At 41.0% G+C, this 21,592-nt stretch overlaps 1 protein-coding gene across 7 annotated transcripts in view; it reads right to left on the bottom strand.

Moving 5' to 3' along the window:
• Window positions 1-21,592, bottom strand: part of LOC135210991 (cysteine protease ATG4B-like) — a 196,565-nt gene that overhangs the window by 97,731 nt on the left and 77,242 nt on the right. For all 7 annotated transcript variants that reach the window (XM_064243997.1, XM_064243994.1, XM_064243996.1 and 4 more), the window contains 2 exons: window positions 9,996-10,160; window positions 9,123-9,300 (listed from right to left, as the gene is read on the bottom strand). In XM_064243997.1, the coding sequence (XP_064100067.1) occupies window positions 9,123-9,300; window positions 9,996-10,160 (343 nt within the window). The remainder of the gene's footprint in view (window positions 1-9,122; window positions 9,301-9,995; window positions 10,161-21,592) is intronic.

Genomic DNA, 21,592 nt, shown 5'->3' with positions numbered 1-21,592 from the left:
ACCCTCTTACGCCGACTGGACGTATTTTACGTCGACATTTTTTGTCTCCCGTGTGCCGACTGGACGTATTTTACGTCGACTTACAAAAGTTTTTTTTTAAATTTGCGGAAAAATACTTATAGGCCTACCAGCCTAAAACTTTTGAATCACGCGCCTTGGGGGATGCTGGGAGTTCACGGATCAAGGTGTTGTTTTGTTTACAATCGTTACGCAGGCGCGCTAGCGCGAATTTCTTTCTTGCCGCACTAAAAAGTATCTGTGACACATCTCGGAAATTATTTCGTCACTTTGACATAATTTTTGTACCATTGTAAATTAGCCTTTACATGAAGTATTATATATGAAAATGTGCGCATTTTTATGTAGAATACAACATTAAAATACTCATGATTGTAGCTTTTATCAGTTTTGAGATATTTTCATATAAATAACGATAATTGCCAAAATTTCAACCTTCGGTCAACTTTGACTACCGAAATGGTCGAAAAACGCAATTTTAAGCTAAAACTCTTATATTTTAGTAATATTCAATCATTTACCTTAATTTTGCAACTAATTGGAAGTCTCTAGCACAATATTTCGATTTATGGTGAATTTATGAAAAAACTTTTTCCTTATGTCCGCGCGGTAACTCTTCCGAAAAAAATCATACATGCGATTGTGGTAATGTTTGCACCATTTTAAAATTAGCCGTTATATAAAGTTTTATATATGGAAATGTGTGCAATTTCATGCAAAATACAACTAAAAACAACCCATGGTTGTAGCTTTTATCAGTTTTGAGATATTTTCATATAAATAACGATAATTGCCAAAATTTCAACCTTCGGTCAACTTTGACTCTACCGAAATGGTAAAAAAACGCAATTTTAAGCTAAAACGCTTATATTCTAGTAATATTCAAGCATTTACCTTCATTTTGCAACAAATTGGAAGTCTCTAGCACAATATTTCGATTTATGGTGAATTTATGAAAAAAATAAAATTTTCTTTACGTCCGCGCGGTAACTCTTCCGAAAAAATCATACGTGCGATTGTGGTAATGTTTGCACCATTTTAAATTAGCCGTTACATAAAGTTTTATATATGAAAATGTGCGCAATTTCATGTAGAATACAACAAAAAATAATTGAAGGTTGTAGCTTTTCTCATTTTTGAAATCTTTGCATATAAATCACGATAAATAGAAAAAAAAACACGTTCGGTCAACTTTGACTCTACCAAAATGGTCGAAAAATGCAATTGTAAGCTAAAACTCTTACAGTCTAGTAATATTCAGTCATTTATCTTCATCTTGAAACAAATTCGAAGTCTCTAGCAAAATATTTAGATTTATGGTGAATTTAAAAAAAATCTTTCCTTCCCTCCGCACGCGGATTCTCCGCCACAAATCTCCGAAATGTGTACGTCCCATTCTCGGAATATTTGCTCCGTTTCATATTAGGCATTTCATAAATTTTATGTATGAAAATGTGTGCAATTTCATGTAGAATAAAACGAAAAATATTGAAGGTTGTAGCTTTTCTTATTTCCGAAATAATTGCATATAAAATATATATATATATATATATATATAAAAAATTCGACATTCGGTCAACTTTAACTCGTTAGATATGGTTGAAAACTGCAATTGTAAGCTAATACTCTTACAGTATAGTAATATGCAATCATTTGTCTTCATTTTGAAAGAAATTGGAAGTCTCTAGAACAATATTTAGATTTATGGTGAATTTTTGAAAAAAAATATTTGTTTATGTCCGCGCGTTACAAATTCATGCATTATTTTGTGATAATATTTTCTCTGTGTTGCTTTTATCGTTTTACAATGTGTTATATACCAAAATGATCGCAATTTAGTGTACATTACAAAAAAAAAAAGTAACTTGTTACCTTTAACCGTTTTGCGCACAGTGCGATTTGAATACAATTATATATGAAATTTCGTTTTTGCGCTATCATATATCGCATTATTTATATATGATAATGATAATTTTTTTCATTTCTGATGGTTGCATACTAAACTTCAGGCAATGAAAAATAAAGGAGCCAAAAATGAACTCTTAATCTTGAAAACTAAGCGCGCTGTGATTTTTTGAAAAAAATATTTTTTCCGCTTCCGTGCTCACTCTGAAACACCTCCGGTACACGGGAGACAATTTTTTTTTTACCGCTTCGGCGTAAGAGGGTTAAGAAGCTATCCATGTTAAGTTGAAACAAAACTAAATCAAAAGGATGGAAAATAGAATGAAAAAAGTGTAACACGAGCCACTGTGGCCTCTCAAAAGATAGCCTTGTTCTAGATCTGACTACCAGAAGTGAATAGTATTCAAAAGGTAAGTTCAAGAAAAGATTACTAAAAAGGACTGACACACTCCAATGATTTACTGATTTCTCTGAATGTGTCCCTTCTACTGGACTATTAGAATCACTTCCAACTATGCAACTCCATGTAACACACTTGGCAAATGGGTGACCATTTTCTATTCTTTCCATTTTATTTTCCATACAATTTTCTCATTATTTCATTTTCTTATACAAAACATTTTATGTTTCCTGCATAATCATGTGTAGATGTACATACTCTCAAGTTGATAGGGGAAGTAAGTGACTGCAATCATTGTTGCTGTTCATATTCCTTTCTATCTTATTGCTCAACTTTTTTCTTTTTGAATCATGCCATTTCCTCTAAAGTCATTATGTCAATATTTATTACAAAGACCTATTCTTCAGTAGCTAGTGGGCTTTTAATGATTAACTTTTATTTTATCTTGGAGTGGCTAAAAACATATCTCTATTAGATCATATTAAGGTCTTTATTCACTTGACCATTTAATGATCCATTTATAAGGAATATGACACTATTCGACTACAACAGCTGCATGTGCAGAGTTGCTGCAACCTCTCTATGTAGTCCCAAAGACAGATGGAAAGGTCATAAAACTACAGTTAATACAAAAACATATAAGAAATATATTTAAAATACATTTATGGCTACCATAGCACAAATTCTGCTCATGTTAAAGATTACTGTCCAATTTTAGCATATTCTTCATTATAAGTGAAATAAAAAAAAATAACCATGCTCTCACCACTGGATGACCTATCCTACTATGAGATTCGGGGCCTCTGTAACACGGTTTTTTGGACTTTGCTCCTTATCAAAGCATCTGATGTAGCTGAAAGTTGACATATGTATATTTTAAAACCACACACAAATTTTGGCAGCATTATCAATGACCTAAACCTGATAGTTTTAATTTTTATAGAGTAAAAATTATCCAGCCGATGCCATGGCCAATGATTACGAGCCAAGAGTCGAGAAACCTTCATTATGTAAGCAAGGTAAACAACATTTGAGGAAATGTTGCCCCGCCCATCCACCAGACAGAAACTCATTCACCTTATTCCATCGGCTCTGAAATCCATAGCAGTCAATAATGGCTAACAGGATTTGGAATTTTCCCCGTGGTTGCAAAACTGTATTTGTCTTACGACTTGCAACTTTTTACAGTCAAGAGAAAGCCCATGACCATGACAAAGACTTTATGAATGGCGGAACGATACATAGATGTGGGTGGGGTATCTGTGCTAGCATAGTAGCCTACTTACCCTGGAGGAGACCTGATCTAATAACTTGTAGCAGATCGTGCAGCTCTCGTGGTGCCAAACCAACGAATCACTGTACCGGATTGCACAGGTAGCGTGGGTCCGGCAAACTTCGTGCCCACAGGGGTCTTGGAGTACGGCGTTGCAGCTCGACTCCATGCAGTGGGTGACCTGTAAGTGAAATGATACACGAGTATCAACACTAACCTCCTGGACTAAGTCCATGATGTGATATATCATAACACCGGAATGCACCAGAGTTAATAGATAAATTTAAGGCTCAGTCTCTACCTGCTCTTCTGCCGTGTAACGTGGCGAGTGTCCGATAGGGTTGGTAAAACGAATCAGTGTCTCCGGCGTTGCCGGAAGACAAAATATCACCGAGACGGGAGTAGTACCTAACCTATATGCCGGAGCGAGGAGTACTGGGACAGCGGGTGGGAGCAGGAGGGGACCAATACCACCCCGCTGTAAAAACTTAAAATTAGAATAAGTAGGTGGTGAAACCCGGATGGGGAGCGGGGTCTCCGCCAACTTAGACTAAAATAATGGATGTTAAGAATAAACGTAAACATGCATGAGGTATAAAAAGATGCCGGATCTCTCCCACAGTCACTGGCCCTGGGACCTGGCAATGCCAGAGCCCTGATCCGCCGGAGCGGGGGAGGGTGATGACTCGGGGTAGGGGAGCTCGGCCTGAGAACCGAGGAGAGCCGAGCGTAACCGAACCTGGTGGCCAACCGAGACTCGGCCAGGCATGGGTCCCCCCGGTACGTTGATTGAAAAAAAAAGATCATTGGTGGACTTTTTCTCGAGGTCCAACAGCACATGCTTAATGGTTTCTTATGGAAACAGGTGAGATTTACTTGGGGATGTGAAGGAGCACCACCGTTCTCTCTTCTTTAGTACTCCCATAGTGAATAGGGCGGCCAATTACTCTGAACCGTCTCTCACTGCCCTGTCCGCACAGGACAACACATTGAGCCAGTCGGCAGTAAAATCCTCATCTAGAGACTGGCAATCTTCAATTTTTCTGGCTAACGCTGCAATAGTCCAATCCAGAAAACTGAAGACTTCGATCAACTTGTATTAGTTCTTCATCAGGTGATCTAACTCGGATGAAGAGAACAACACTTTTGCAGCCAAGAACGCTGCTCTTCTGTTTGAGTTCACAAGACCGGAGAAGTCTCCTTGGGATGAGGCAGAAACTCTCAAAGAAGGAACTTCTCCTGTCGCATAAAACCTGTAGGTTTTATTCTGCAGCTTCGATGGAGGAAAAGCGAACGAAGCCTTGCCTGACTCCCTCTTCTTAGCAAGCCACTCTTCTACTTCCTTCAGTGCTTTCTTCGAGGACTGAGAAAGAACTAGTTTCGGTAACCCCGAAGGCGCTGATCTCCAATCCTTCACAAACATCGACGGAGGTGAAGAAGGCGAAGCAGGTTAAAAAAAATCCGGATAAGTCTGTAAAAGAAACCTTAACAGACTAGAATAAGCAGAAGAGGACTTCGCATCCTGGTCTTGAGTTTCATCTTCCGACAGAACGGAAGATGCCCCGTCTTCCTCTTCTGTCTGGCTCGTTGTCTTCTTTAAAAAGACCATCAATTCTTGAAGTTGATGTTTAAAGGGACCCAAAGCGGAATCCTCTAGCAAGGGTTTGGCCTTCGCATCATCCTTAGGCGAAGACGAAGTCGTGGCTGTCGTACGGCTCTTCTTCGAAAACGAACGACTGGGAGTCGAAACAACACAAGACGTATGAGGCGAACGAGCCGAAGCAGCTCGAGGCGAATGAGGAGCACCAGTCGAAACAGCTCGAGACGTATGAGGCAAACGAGTCGAGGCAGCTCGAGGCGAATGAGGCGCATGAGTTGAAAAAACTCGAGACGTAAAAAAAGAGGGGCCAGCCCGAGGTTTTTTGAAAGCCAGCTCGAGGTCCCCGAATGGAGGGCCAAAAACGAGTCAAAACAGCTCGAGATGAATAAGGCGAACGAGTTGAAACTCCTCAAGACGAATGAGGCGAACGAGTCGAAACTGCTATCGATACACAACGAGACGAGGCAGTTTCGCAAGCGGGCGAGTGCTGTAACGCATGTGAGCATCTGACTCCGTCCTAAGTTACGCTATCCGAAGAGGACTGATGATCTTCCCAGAAAAACTGGTCCGGTGCGAAACTGCAAGAAGGTTGTGGACTCCAGTGCTCCTTGGATTTCTTAACAGGCAGCAACATTCCTCTCGTACGCTGGGCATGTCTCTTCAACGGACGCGACACTAAATCACTCCACACTTTTTGCCTCGACACAGGCGACTGGACTTCCGAGTCAGACGACAACTGCGTGTCACTGATAACTACGCCTCTCCAGCGGCGTTTTCTGGACACTCGCGAGTCGACTACGCCGACGGAGTCGACGACTGACCGTGGGCAAACTCCCCCAAGTCTCCCTTTGACCTCCGGTATGTCTTCTCCCGGGAGCTGGGGAGTATGACAGTGACCTTCGTCTAGAACAGGGGGAACGGACAGCCGCTTCCTTGGACACGACACTGACACTGACACTTGGTCTAACACTGGCCTTTTCACTTGACTTCTCTATGAACGCACGAAACGACATACCCAAATCCATCAACGGATTTCGCCAAGAGCTCGAATTTCTTGTCCATCTTGGACTCTAACAAGGAAATGGTGTTGGGATCGGAAACATGGGATACCTGGTCTGGAGTAATTGGTACTGAAGTTGGAGGACTATCAATAGGAGAAATACTCGATAAGAGTGGAGAAGATAGTGACGGTTTGTTTGCCTCTAAAGGCACGGGAGTTGTCTCTACTCTAGTTTTACTACCCACTCTAAGAGCTGTTTTCCATTTCCTATCTTTGTCCATCTTATCCAAATGAGTTTGAAAAGTCTTCCAACCTTGTTCATCTAAACTACGGCACTCATCACAAGTTAATTCCTTGCTACAGCACTGACCCCTACATTTAACACATTTGGAGTGCGGATCGTAACAGTTTAGCTAATCTAGTTTTGCAACCACTGCTGCAAAACCTAACTGAAGAAGAACTAGCATCAGACATCTTCGTAATAAATCGTTAATAACTAGGCAGTTAACTGATGAAGCAAAAAAGCCAACCAAGAAATTGTACATCACCAAAAAGAAAAAATCCACAATGGCGACGAAAGTCGACTGCACAACAAACCACCGGTGTTACCCCGTGGCCGACAGAAAACTAATTGAAGTCTTAAGCTCAGCAGTACCAGGTATTCCCAAAAGTGGGCGGGATCTGTACCACCTACACAAACAATGGCGCTACTACCACTAGGAATTTGAATTTTCGACTGCCAGGTAAGAAAGCGTACAGCTAATGTAATTGTTTGGTAAGTCACTTATGTGAAAATGATACTTTCATAATAAAATTGTTTCATATATACATACTTACCAAGTAATTACATAGCTAATGTTTCTAACTCGTGCAGCAGCTTGAATTTTGAAATTCGCGGTAGTGCTTCTACTATTGTCTTAGTGTAGGTAATAACCAACCCCATCCTTTCAGGGGACAATAGGTACATCACAGCTGACGAGCTCAATTCATTTATGTCCCATGTCCATAAGAGGGAAGGCAGGAAGCTCCGATTCTGTAATTACTTGGTAAGTACGTATATATGAAACTTAATTTTACTATGAAAATACCATTTTCATGAAAGTAACTTACCAAGTATATAATTACATAGCTGAATCACATATTGATAGGAGGTGGGATTCATGGACACAGTACTATGAGACCAAATTTCTGGTCAGCACGGGCTTCGAGACTGGCAATGGCATTAGGGTAAGAAGCATGGGAGCCAGGAAAAGGAGTGGGTGGAATAGTCAAAGGGCTGGTTAAAGGGAAAAAGCAGTTAAAGTGGCAGTGGCAGAACAAGTATATAGGCTACACCTAATTTAGGAATACACTAATATATACATATATAGATTTTTGGCATTATGCCAAGCACGGGGGAAACTAACGCCATTCAGCGCTGAAACGGAAATTGACAGTAAGAGGTTTGAAAGGTGTAACAGGACAAAACCTCGCAGCTGCACTATGAAACAATTGTTAGGAGAGGGTGTACAGTAAGATGTAAGAGAACATAAACGGAGGTACAGTAAAAGTAATGAAAGTAGTTGCAGCTAGCAGCCGAGGGGACACTGCAAAGAACCTTAAGTATTGCCTACATTGAACCGAATGAGGTGCACTGACGGCACTAACCTTTTACGGGGAGAGTACACTCTAAGCTAGCTAAGTTCCTAGCTTCAGCTCTAGCAGCCGTCTCCCTATTTCTGTCTCTTTCAAGTTTATCTTAATGGGCTTTTCAAGATTTCCATTTCCCCTGATCCCAGTCCCTGCATTCAACAAAAGTAAAATTAATTGAACAATTCTCTCCTCTACAATTACTACAGACTGTGTGCGAATCATAGGAAGCTTTTGTCAATCTAGTTTTGCAGCCTTTGCTGCAAAAACAAATACATAGTACTAAATGCAAGCACTCTCGAGTCCAGACATAGTCGGGAATAATGTTACAAAAACAGCTCTAAATAAACCTAAACTATCTAAAAATAGCACGAAGGCTACAAAAATGAATACTTCACCAAATGGAGAACAAGTATGTACAACCATACAGCGACCAAATTCAAAATAAAGCTGCTCAAGACAACTAAAGTTCAGTCATTAACTGGCAGAAACGAACTGAGGTCTTCATCTGTGTTGTTCCTCCCCTGGAAGTGGGTGGGGTTTGATACAGACACTAAAACAATACTTTGAAGCACTACTGCGAATTTCAAAATTTTAGCTACCGCACAAGTTAGAAACATTAGCTATATAATTACTTGGTAAGTTACTTCTATGGAAGTTGAAATTATATCAAGGAACTATGAAAAGAATGAATGATACAGTACTCTCTCTCTCTCTCAACAATGTAATTATAAAAATCTAATATACTATGTAAAACAAGCATGTTAGTATCTATGTATAAAAATATCATGAACACTCGCCAAAAATGACCGTCATCATGTCTGCTAGTTTGTGCAATCTTTTTTGTTTATGTTTGTGTACATCAAAATGTGAATGACTTAAATTTGGATGACATTTACATCAATAACCGGTGAGTAAAAGTGTAAAGACAATATAAAAGGAGTGGGAAAAAGAATGATATCGGAATTTTGTTTAGACAATGATTACATATCAAGTCATTGAGTCAACACAATACACTCCAATAAGTTAAGTCAATACAATACACTGCAATAAGTTAAGTCAACACAATACACTGCAATAAGTTAATTCAACACAATACACTGCAATAAGTTAAGTCAACACAATACACTGCAATAAGTAGAGTCAACACAATACACTGCAATAAGTAGAGTCAACACAATACACTGCAACACTGCAATAAGTTGAGTCAACATAGGATAGCAGAAAAGTAAACTAGTTGCCATACCACTGGAGTCATGAAACATCCTTCAAATTATTAAGAAAAAGTTCAACATACCTAATCACTTGAGCAACTGTGTTTGGTCCATACCACTCTCCAATTGGTTTGCCTTCATCCACTCCTAACTGGGACATGATGTGAAGGGAAAATGTGGCAGATCTATGATCTTCAAACATACTGAGAATCTTTAAATAGGTTTTATCTGATGTGGAAGCTGTCCATACCCAGTCCCTTCCTGAAATGAAATGTTTCATGGTACCATGAAAGGTAAAACACCTTAAAACTGTGGCATGTTGGACAAAATTTCTCAAACCAGGATATCCCAGGAGTCTTCGGTCAAAACATGACAAATTGATATGTAAACTACCTCAGTAAGATGGCAAAACTCTTAAAGTTGCTAATATATTAAAAAGCATATTTACTTTGATAAAAATCAGATGACCTGACACCCAATATATTTAACGTCAAAGATCATAATTTTTCAAAGATATTCATAAAGAATTACAATAAAAGAAAGTTACACATTATCTGCAGTTCACATATAATACATTACCGTATTTTGTAGTAAATCCTAAAAAGGATGCAGTGTATACTACTGTACCAGAGTTTTAAATATAAAGTAAGCACAAACAGATCTTATGACAGAAACTGACAAAACAATTATCTCATTACCAACAACAATAAAAACCCTTATATTTCCAGTACAGTAAGGTTTAGTACAAGAATTCTTTATACGTAGCCTTAAAAGGAATATTTAACAACTGCTATTAATCATTAATCAGGTCTTACTCGTTTTCAATTTTAATGTCAGATATAACATTAACAGTAGCATTATTCAATCTAGAATTATTACAGTAAATAAAAAAAGGAGACATCACTTTAAAAAAAAAAAAAAAGGTCCACCTGCATATAGTCAGTCGTAAGACTTACCTAAATGTCTTCGTACAAGAGCTTCTGCAAGCACCATCTGTCCACACCTCAACATACAGCCCCATCCCTTGTCTGAAGTAAAATTTGAGTCCCCAATCTGAGCGAAATTCCGACGATAAGTGAGCCATATTCGAGACTGAGCGTCAGCTCTTAACTGTGCAAGATCTGAAGTAAAAATTTTACAAAATATGTGTAGAAATACTTCATGAGTTAAGAATACTTCAAAACTAATTTGTTAAGGGAAAATTTTTTTTGGAGAAATCACCTTTCAAACATCCCAAATTCTGTAAGCTATATGTAGTACTTATTATGATCAAAGGGATACATTGGCTACCACAACAACGGCATTTTTACTCATTTCACATTCCGGGTTTCATTTTGTTGCAGGTTTTTATGGAACACATCATTCAATTGTACACAGGGGAACTTCACTAATTTGTGGATTTATCTTTGGGCTATATCTCTAAAATTATCACTAATTCACATTTTTTGTAGAGCAACACTTGCATATAGTACACTAATTACAGAATTTTTCATTAAAATATATGTATACAGAGAGAGAGAGAGAGAGAGAGAGAGAGAGAGAGAGACGAGAGAGGGGAATGAGAGAGACGACGAGATTGCGAGAGAGAGAGAGAGAGAGAGGGGGGGGGGGAGCTCAAGAATTTTTTAACAAAGTCATTGGAGATGGTGAGGACTAACCATGTTTGTATGATAAATGTAAATGGAATCCCTAATACATATGTAATAAGTACTAATTTTCAAATATTATTAAGATTAAAAAGATTAAATGATAAAAATAATAATACTAATATACTGTAAGAAATTTCTATTGTAAACTATATCAAATTATAAACAAATATAATTCCCAATGTTTTCCCAAAAGCTTTGAAGCAAGGGGAAAAGGTGAAATTGTCAAAAAGTACTGTCAAATATCTGACTGTTAAGCTAGAAAATGTTGCCAACTTGGTGGTCAAATAGTATGTTGCCCATTTGGTTGTTAAATAAAATAGCTTTGAATGATAGTACTGAAAAATCTCTCTCATACATATCTTTTAAGGCTGAAGTAATTAAGACGACTTTGAAAAGATATTAAAAATATAATTTCAAAGATTAATATTTAGCAATAGGATAATAGTTTAAGATATATTTGATGTAGGATGATACTTTAAATATAGTACATTTGGTACCTGAAATTTCAAAGCAGGCAGTTAGTAAACTGTTTTTAGAGGGGGTGGTTTATTTATTTGTAGTATAAACCACAAACTTACTACAGTAAATATTTTTTTATTAGTTACAGTACAAGCATTTTAATTTAAGAGGTACGTACAAGGTATTTTTCAATTAAAAGCCTGTTACAGGTAGTCCCCAGTTATCAGCTGACTCGGTTGTCGGTGATTCGGTTTTATGGCGGTTTTTGGAAATATTCATTAAAAAATAAGGTTTCTTATATCACTCCGTCCAGTTATCGCGCCATAAGCCCTGCGTTGCGCTATGGCGTGCTATGGCACACCATAAGATTGCCATAAGCTCCTTTTTTCAGTTATCTGCGCCATAGTAGTTATTTGGCACCATAAGAGAACTACCCTAGTGGTAGAAAGGAACTCGTTTCTATAGCGCCATAAGACCGGTATGGCTGGCAACAAGACCGTCATAAGTTATCACTTTGGGCTTACGGCGCCATTTTTAGGTTATTGGCGCCATAAGAGAACTACCCTAGTGGTAGACAGGAACTCATTTCTCAGCGAACTTTACTTATTCCAATTAACCGAACAACGGCAACACTGCTGGCTGGGTCAATCATGCATGCATGGCAGATGAATACCAAGCAAACCCCACGAATATGGGGAAGCATGGTTAGTTTTTTAATCTCTTTGTGACTCCCCCTATAAGCAGGTCATCAGTTGCAGCGGTCTGGTATTTTTCATCATTGCTCCCAAAAGAAATCCTCTTGCATCTAATGGAGATGGTAGTAAGAAGAGGAAGTCTATCTCTATGGAAACTAAATATGACATCATAAAGGGTTCTAAAAAAGGCAAGTTTTTTATTTTTAAAAATATTTTACTTTGTTGATCTGGCTGCAGAGCGCCACTGGTTCTTAATGTGGCCGCGGAATGCCAGCGTTTCTGCCGCCATTTCCAAAAATTGCATTTACAAAGACTTGACATGCTTATATATTAGCATAAATTTGGCAGTTAATTAATATAATGCATTTTGATACTACAACTTCTGTCTTTTGCCAGATTCTTTAAAGCTTCATTTTGTGGTTTAACCATATAATTATTGAATGAAAACACAAAATTAGGTAGTGATCGCTGTCCTGGGTGTAAATTCCAGAGATGTATGGTAGTGATATGGCACCAGCTCCATTTTTTTATATGCCAGTAGGTTAAAATGCTAAATCTAGGGTAATTTGGGTGTGAAAAACAAAATGAGACTATTTTTAAGAAATTTCTATCAGCTAGTGTTTGACATACAGCGTCCCGCTTTTTTCAGGCAAAAGTCGCCCTACCCGCTTACCTCTCGTGAAAATCCATCCTGGGCTATAATTTACCCTATCGTAACTTATAAGTTTTCATGCTTTTGTGTGTAACATCTGTATGAAAAAGTATTATAGGATACTATCTTATTTTTGTACATATGATACAAGGTCAATACAATGAGGTTATTTAGTCACGCTGGTTTTATGTAGCACGGTCCCCACCTCACATTATCAAGAAATGAGGTTGTTCACTTGCACTGGTTTGATTGCAAATTCGTTAACATGTTAAATAAACATCTCATACATAACTAGTTTAATTAGAGTCATTTTAAGAAAATTACTTTGTTAATCTGGCCGCCGAGCACCAGCATTTCTTTGTTAATCTGGCCGCCGAGCGCCACTGGTTCTTAATGTGGCCGCGGAACGCCAGCATTTCTGCCACCATTTCCAAAAAATGCATTGCATTTACAAAGACTTAACATGCTTATATATTATGAATTTGGTAGTTAATTACAATGCGTTTTGTTAGTACAACTTCAGTCTTTTGTCAGATTCTTTAAAGCTTTACTTTCTTGTGATTTAACCAAATCCAACAACGTCTTCCAGTGAGCCTTGCTTTGCTTCAGGAGGTCAGGGAAGTGTATCAAGCAGTTATAGAGAAATTTGCACAACCTTAAGTTGCAGGGTGAGGCTGCTAGTGCAGACAAGGAAGCAGCAAATAGAATTCCTAGTTTTCTTGCTGAAAACATCAGGGAAGGAGGCTATACTGCTGACCAGATTTACAATGTGGATGAGACAGGCTTATTTTGGAAGCATATGCCTAGTCGTGCCTACATATCCAAGAAGGCAAAGACATCACCAGGCCATAAAGTCAGTAAGGAGAGACTGACTTTACTTCTTGGGAGCAACGCCAGTGGTGACTTCAAGCTGAAGCCCATGTTAGTATACTTGGCTGAAAATCCAAGGGTACTTGAGGGAGTTTTCAAGCCTCATCTCCCTGTCATTTGGAAGTCTAACAAGAAAGCCTTGGTCACTGTTAATCTCTTTGAGGACTGGTTTAACAATCACTTTGTACCTTCAGCTAAGAAGTGTTTTGAGGAGAAGGGTAAGGAATTTAAAGTCCTGCTGGTGTTGGATAATGCTCCTGGTCACCCTACTAATTTGGGTGAAATTTATCCTGAAGTAAAGGTAGTCTACATTCCACCAAATACCACATCCCTTTTGCAACCGATGGATCTGGGAGTCATCACTACCTTCAAGGCTTACTATACCAGGTGGACATTTCGCCATGTCCTCAGTGTCACCGGAAGAGCAGTGGCAAGTTGGATGTCAAGCAAGTCTGGAAGTCCTACAGTACTTTGGATACTATCAAGAACATCGAGGCTGCTTGGAATAAGATCAAGAGAGCAACTTTGAATGGAAGAGCCTGTGCCCAGATTTTGTGATGGACTTTACAGGCTTTGAGGAGGGAGAGACTGTTGATGCTGTGAGAAGAAATATTCTGCAGTATGGCAGAGATCTCAATTCGCAAGTGGAACCTGAGGATGTTACTGAGCTGCTAGAATCCCATGGAGAGGAGTTGTCCGCAGAGGTGAAGCAGATGATTGAGGAGGACGAGGAAGAGGCACCAACCCCAAAGCCGAGGGCATTAAATGCTGCGATCTGCTTTGAGCTGGGGCCTGCTTTGAGCAAGCAATGGTAATGATCAAGGGACAGGACCCTAATGTGGAAAAGTTCATGAAATTTCAAATGACAATTCAAGATGTTCTTACATTTTACAAGGAGACTGTAAAGGAGAAGCAACAGAAGAGAACCATCTAAGCTAAACTTAAGGTTTTTGGCTTCAAGGGAAAGTCTCCAGCACCACCTGCCACTCTTAACCTAGGTTAGGAATTAGCTTTTTTTTTGTTTACCACTGTACAGTACTTTACTATTGTATATAAAATGTTTTATAAATTGCAATAAATTTTATACAGTAAAACTGTTATGTACATAAAGGGATTTTGACAAAGGAAAAATCTATTTCTGGCAGAAGACCTGTGTCGCCCGGTGAAATGCTCCTGTAGCACACATTTCTAGGTATAAATAGATGCTAAATATACCAGAGAAAAAAGCTAAATGGAATGCTGAAGTTACTACCCTCAGCTCGATCACCCATAGGGCGTCGGTATAAGCACAGGGGTGAGTGGAGGCCACTACCAAAGGTTTTCTGCCAATTAGAAGATTCCCTTCAAAGTCCCTCTCTAGGCAGGTGCCGTTACAAGGACTACAACATCTACCTTCCGCTCGCTACTACTACAACTCACGCCCGATGGCTTCATTCCTGGATTACGCACCCAAGCTTGGGCTGGCTACAGGGTGGGGAACAGGAAAAGAGAGGGATGGGTTCACCGGGCGACACAGGTCTTCCCCCAGAAATAGATTTTTCCTGTCAAAATCCCTTTTCTGGGCTCGGCCTGTGTCGACCGGTGAAATAGTATCAGAGAATGGCCATACAAGCTTGGAAGATACAAAATCAAAGGATACAAGTTAAAATAAAATTAAATGTTCTCTTAAAATTAAGTTTTAATAACCAATGTAAAGTAACAAGATACAATGGTAAAAAAGGAGGAACAAATATGACCAGATCTATACTATCCTGGGAAAACAACAGGGAAGGAATACAAAAATGACAAATATAAACTATGTACATGTCCGGCAATGGATTGATAAGCAAACCAGCCCGGAACCAGAGGGAGATAGATAAGGATTACGAGCGAGGCAGGTAGGAAAGAGTGAGTATCAAGGGAATTTTTTTTTTTTTTTTAGCAGAAAAAAGGAATATGAAATACTCGGCCATCTCAGGGGAGACAATGCTCCATGCAGCCACTGCTGAAAATTTAAGGGTCTCTAAATTCTTGAGATAGTGGCGTCTAAATACTGCCGGAGATTTCCAACCCGTATATTTCTTAAGATCCTCGAAGTTCATATTGTGAAAATAGTTAATCGAGGTAGCCACTGCCCGGATATCATGGACGTGAGGAACTGAATCCGGATTGGCTTGTTTAATAAAATAATAGATTTTATTGTCTAATTCCTTTTAAGGAAATGGTTCCGCCTTTCTCTCTAATAAAAAGAGGGCCTGAAGACTTTTCAGAAGTTCTGACCAGATAATCGTCAGCTTTCCGTCCGAGAACGGGGCGTACAGAGCTAACCGCCACGGGTTGCTGTTCTCGAATGGCGGCAGCTTGGATGCGTCTGGTACCGTCACGGACTGTGGTGTGATCCCGGACTGGAGGATTCCGGACACTAATTCCTCCTGGGCTTGGAGCCTCAGGGTCAGAGACAAGATCGATTGACCCGAGGTCTCTAGGCCTGAGGCGAGTCGAGTGGACACCGACTCAAGTTTGGAGTCCACTACCTCGCCCATCTTCATCATTAGAAGATTTGCAAAGGCCTCCTGGTCGAAGCCGGACTCTGTCGGCCTGACTTTGGAGGACTTGGTTCTCAACCCCTTGGGTGGGGGAGAAGCTTTGGAGGAGGAAGTCGACGGCTTGGGATCCGAAGACGACCTTGCAGAGCCTGCCGGAGAAGGCTTGGATACCTTTGGTAGGGATCTCGTCTTCCAAGCCTTGACCTTGGGGATGACCGAGGCCGATCTATCCTAAGTGGGGGCGGACTTTGTAGGAAAGGCCTGGAAAGAAGGGGGAGAAGAAGGAGTGGGACTAAAAGGGAGACTACCTGCCTCACTTACCTCCCTACCTACCTACTGATCCTCTGTGGCCATCGGTTCGCGATGAAGGCTGATGGCCACGACCTCCTCTGTGACCATGTCACACAAGCCCTCTTGGTCCTCCGGGAGGGATTGAGTCTACTGACGGGTGCCCTCAATAATGGGATCCGCCACAGATGCAGGTACAGCTGCCGAGACCGGAGCGCCCGGGTATAGGAGGGAACACAGATCTTTGGACAGCATGTAGGGCTGGCCGGCCTTGGCATTCCTGCCAAATCCTCCCACCCAGGACTTCAGGGACGTCATGGACGCAGTCTTGAGCGCCAAACTAACCTGTAAAAATAATCAAATTAGGATCCCTCGTGTCAAAGGAATTTCCCAAAGCCAACGTATAGCAGAAATTTCATGGAAACGAAGAGGCGAGAATGTTACTTACCGACTCGTCTGAGATGATTCTGACCAGTTCATAGCAAACTGTGCAGGCGTTCAGGTGCCAGACCATATTATCTTTTACCGGGATGGCGCAGTTGGCATGAGATCAGCAGACCTCATGCCTGTACGGTTTATACAGGCCAGCCGGACATCCCAACACCTGGCAGGGGACCATCTAAGTTGAAAAGTCAAATGAGTATCATTAAGTTGAGGCACCGGAGTCAATTCCGGCAGATGGATGCACTTTAAACCAGATATTTAATCTGTTAAAGGCAATATCGGTTATCAATTTCAACTTACTGGATAATAGAAAAAGCTCTGGGTGTCTCTGCCTGCTCCGGAATCCGTCCTAGGGATCGGTAAAGCTATAACCAGCAGAGGGGGCCTGATACGAGCAGAACAGGGTGATAAGGTAAGACCTAAGCCTGAGTGTGATCGCATCGCAGCAGATTAATGCAACGTAATCAAATGTCGGCGCATTATCTGAGCCCCGTTCCGTCCCCACCGAAATGGTGAACAGCAATAGCAAAGAAGATGGAAAACCAAGCGACGGAGACAACGGTACAATAAACTCCGGTATATTTTCCTGACGTGTGTGATGGTAGACAACACTACGTCGGAACCAATATGGATCCGGAGACATACCTACAGAAGCTAATAAAATAAATAATCTAACGTAATCTCTTAAAGGCTTCACCTACTCCGGAGTCCATAATCCCGTTATCATAATAGTAAATGCTGGCGGAGACGGGGTGATACGAGCAGAACAGGGGAAAAGGTAAAACCTAGGCCTGAATCTGATCGCACCAGGGAAGAGAAGCGATTCTAACTAGAAACGCAGCTCTAAGCCCAATTCCGCCCCCACGTGAGTGGGGAGGCGGAGACAACAGGGAGAATAGACAACTGAGCGGAGGAGCAGTGGTACGTACAATCCGGTGTATAGCCTACTGGCTGGTGTGATAGTAGACCCCACCTGACCAGAGGACCTACGGGCCCGGAGACATATTAAAGAGATTACACAAACTACTAACAACCAATCTCCTCCAACTAATCCCCCCTGGAAAAGATATATGCTCTAGCAGCCGTTCATTGGTAGGATTACTTGAACCGCGAGCTAACTAGGCAGCGCCGGACAAGACCGGCGCAGGGGGGAGGGGTGGTCTGGATTAGAGTGGACAAGTCGTGAACACCTGGCCACAGCAACCGATCAGTGAGCCACCACCTATCGGGAGCTGTAACAAGCCTACCACTAAAGGGAGCAGAAGACGGTAGGCCAACTGACACCCTAAAGGGGGCAAAGGCCCAGGCTACACACAACAAGACAAACATAAAATAAATGATGAGGAATTACTGGAAGAATTGCGAAAGAGGAACAACAAGAGGGAAGGAGTACACCCAGCAAGGACCTAGCCTAACCCTCCAAGATCAGTACAGATCCGGTCAGGTAGGCTAGCTCGGCCTCCAAAGGACGTCATGAAGTGGACGGATAGAACCTAATAAAACCCTCCAAAATCGAAAAATTCCGATCTGGTCAGGTACGATAGGTCTAGGCCCAACAAACATGACACGAGAGAGACTCTCTGTCCTGGACCGCTCTCCCAGCAAGCACAGTAGCGTAGGCAGGGGGCGGACCTTCCAAAACCTAGCCTAGGTCTGGTCAGGTAGGCCAGGGAAGGAAACACAAGAACTTCCAACCTCACAAGGAACATGAATATTTATCATAAATGTGCATATAATCGAGTGCATTACTGGCTAACATTGAAAGTACAATCGCGAGAGGAATCGCCCTCTCCACAAAACTGGCGTACTATAGGCTAGCTAGAAGCCAAAATACACTACTCGCGTATAACAAGAAAATAAATAAATAATACGTACGAAGGGGAACGAACACATTTCTGAGGGACTGAGGACAAAAGCCACAGGCTAGAAAAACGAAAAATAAACATACAGGCGGTCCCCCCGAGGTTACGACGCTTTTTCCTAAATATTCAAAGGAAAATTCGTCCTGGGTTACGACGCTTGTTCCGAGGTTACGACGCTGACGCTTCCGACGCTCTGAGTTAACAACGCTTTTAAAAAATGCATGCTATGATAAAAATCCTTTAAGTTTAGCACAGTATATAATAAAAATATGTTTTTGGTTACATTACAACAAAAATTTTGAGGTTATGATGATTTTTGACACTTTATTTTTCATATTTTTTGAATTTTTTTAGTGACGCCGCATATGCGGAACTAGTTTGCGGGCGAATGAATACACTAGCTTGGGATGCGCAGTTTAAAACAGTCCAAAAGCGCAAATAATGAAAAAATCATTGCTTGTTTCCAGTACATAATTAAAAAAACTAAGTTTCTGGTTAGATTACAACACAAATTCCAAGGTTACGACGTTTTGTTATGCTTTTTAATGATACCTCATACGCAGAACTAGTTTTTGAGCAGAGGCGCATAAATTAATTAACGCTATTAAACTGTATGGTAAATTGACCGAACAACGACCTCGGACGGTCGAGGACGCTAAGCTTAACAATACCAAAGGACGCCACTTCAATCGCGTGTCTGCCTGAAGTTCAGTCGGTTGTGTGCTAAGACGTTGCTGATTTTCCTTGCCATTTTCGCAAATTTACAATGGCTCCTAAACGCCAAAGTACTTCCTCCGATGATAGTTCATCCAAGAAGAGGAAGGTCATCACGATGGAGGTAAAATATGACGTGGTGAAGCGTTCGGAGAAGGGAGAAACTAACACCGAAATAGGCTGTTCTTTAGGCTTGAGCAGGACCACGGTGGTAACCATTGTGAAGGACAAGGAACGTATTCTGAAGCATGTTAAGGATGCTGCACCGATGAAGTCAACGGTGATAAACGAGAAGCAACGTAGCCAGAGCATTGTTGAAATGGAGAAATTGCTCATGATCTGGCTGGAGACCAGAACCACGACGTGTTTCCGGTGAGCTTAAGTGTATCCAGGAGAAGGCTAGAGCGGGTGCATGAGGCAGTAGTGAAAAAGTTTGGCGAAGGCAGTGCTGGTGGTGAATTTTCCGCGAGTAGAGGTTGGTTTAACTGTTTTAAGGCTCGTGCAAATTTGCATAACGTGAAGCTGCAAGGTGAAGCTGCTAGTGCTGATAGCGAAGCAGCAGGTAGTTTTCCTGGTGGTTTGGCCGAGATAATTAAGGATGGTGGCTGCACGGCTGACCAAGTCTTTAATGTGGATGAGACTGGATTATTTTGGAAAAGAATGCCAAATCGAACGTACCTTTCCAAGGAGGAGAAGTCAGCACCTGGCCATAAAGCTGGAAAGGAGCGACTGACTTTGCTGTTTGGGGCCAATGCAAGTGGCGATTTGAAACTGACGCCCTTGCTGGTGTATTTGGCCAAGAATCCCAGGGCATTCAAGGGCATTTTCAAGAGTCAACTCCCTGTGATTTGGAAATCAAATAAGAAGGCTTGGGTTACCTTGATGGTCTTCGAAGATTGGTTCAATGACCATTTCGTGCCAGCAGTGGAACGGTATTTGACTTCGAAGGGTCTGCCTTTTAAGGCCCTCTTAGTCCTGGACAATGCCCCTGGTCACCCTTCAAATTTGAGCGACATGCACCCTAATGTGAAGGTGGTGTACCTCCCACCCAATACCACATCGCTGATACAGCCAATGGACCAGGGAGTAATAGCTAATTTCAAGGCTTACTACCTATTAGAAGGACCATACGTTTTGCTTGAGGGCCATAGAAGCTAACAAGGAGTTGACACTGAAGCAATTCTGGAATGGGCTACAACATTGCTGATGCAGTGAAAAATATTGCAAGTGCTTGGGACGAGGTGAAGACGACCACTTTAAATGGGGCCTGGAAGAAACTTGTGTCCAACAGTTTGTGCACAGTTTTGAAGGCTTTGACCGCAGGCAGAAGACGTCGAGACTGTGACGAGGAAGATCGTATGGGCTAAGCAAGGGTGAAACTAGATTCTTGAACTGATGATGTAACAGAGCTGCTGGCATCCCATGGAGAGGAATTGTCTGCAGAGGACTTACTTGAACTTGAACAACAAAATGATTGAGGAAGAGGCGGCGGCACCAGAGCCAAAAGCCATTTCAATTAACTGTGAAAGCTTGTCAGAGGGTTTTACTCATCTGGAGGAGGAGAGCCTTGGCTTCTTTTGCAGGCCAGAAGACCCTAACGTTGCCAGGTTTGGACAAAATAAAAACGTGGAATGTTAGACTTAGTAACTTTCTACAAGGAGACCCTGAAGGAGAAGCAGACGAAGAGAAGTGTGCAGTCCAGGCTTGACACTTTCTTTCACAAGTCTCCAGTACCACCACCTCCCACTCCTAGTCCTGGTAAGGAATTCTGAACTGTTTTACTAATTTATGTGTTTACATAGTGTACATATAAAATGTGTTAATTTTTTAATGTAACAACTAAATGTAAGAGTAAATTGTAACTTCATTAATGTTTATCATTTGTAATTTTATTGCAGAAGTGGTGACAGTTCCAGATCCCCCTGTACTACCTGTTCAGTTCCATCTCCCTGTACTACCTGTGACAGTTCCAGATCTCCCTGTACACCTGTGACAGTTCCAGATCCCCCTGTACCTGGACCCTCTGTAGCAGCCCGTCCACCTGTACGTGTACAATCAGGTAAGCAATTTCATTTTTCTCATTTTCATGTTGGAATTGTTTACACCCTACATACATACGTACACTAACTTACATAGTGGTACAATGTGTTTGATGTTGCATAACCTTATTATTTTTTTTTTCATTTCAGACCCCTTTGATAGTGGCAGCGACCCAGATGATGCTGAGCCTTTCCATGGTTTTGATGCCTCGCCCTATTCATCAGGTAAGGAATCCTTAACAAATTTGTATAAAATATTTTATAAATTGCTAATAGAATTTTATTAAAAGTGTACATATGCTACAGTTACATCCACCTTATATTTATGTACCCTATCATTCTTCCAGATCTAGATG

Source organism: Macrobrachium nipponense, chromosome 4 (genome assembly GCF_015104395.2).
Source record: "Macrobrachium nipponense isolate FS-2020 chromosome 4, ASM1510439v2, whole genome shotgun sequence".
In the NCBI taxonomy this organism is placed as follows: domain Eukaryota; kingdom Metazoa; phylum Arthropoda; class Malacostraca; order Decapoda; family Palaemonidae; genus Macrobrachium; species Macrobrachium nipponense.
This window is presented reverse-complemented; position numbering and strand designations above follow the sequence as displayed.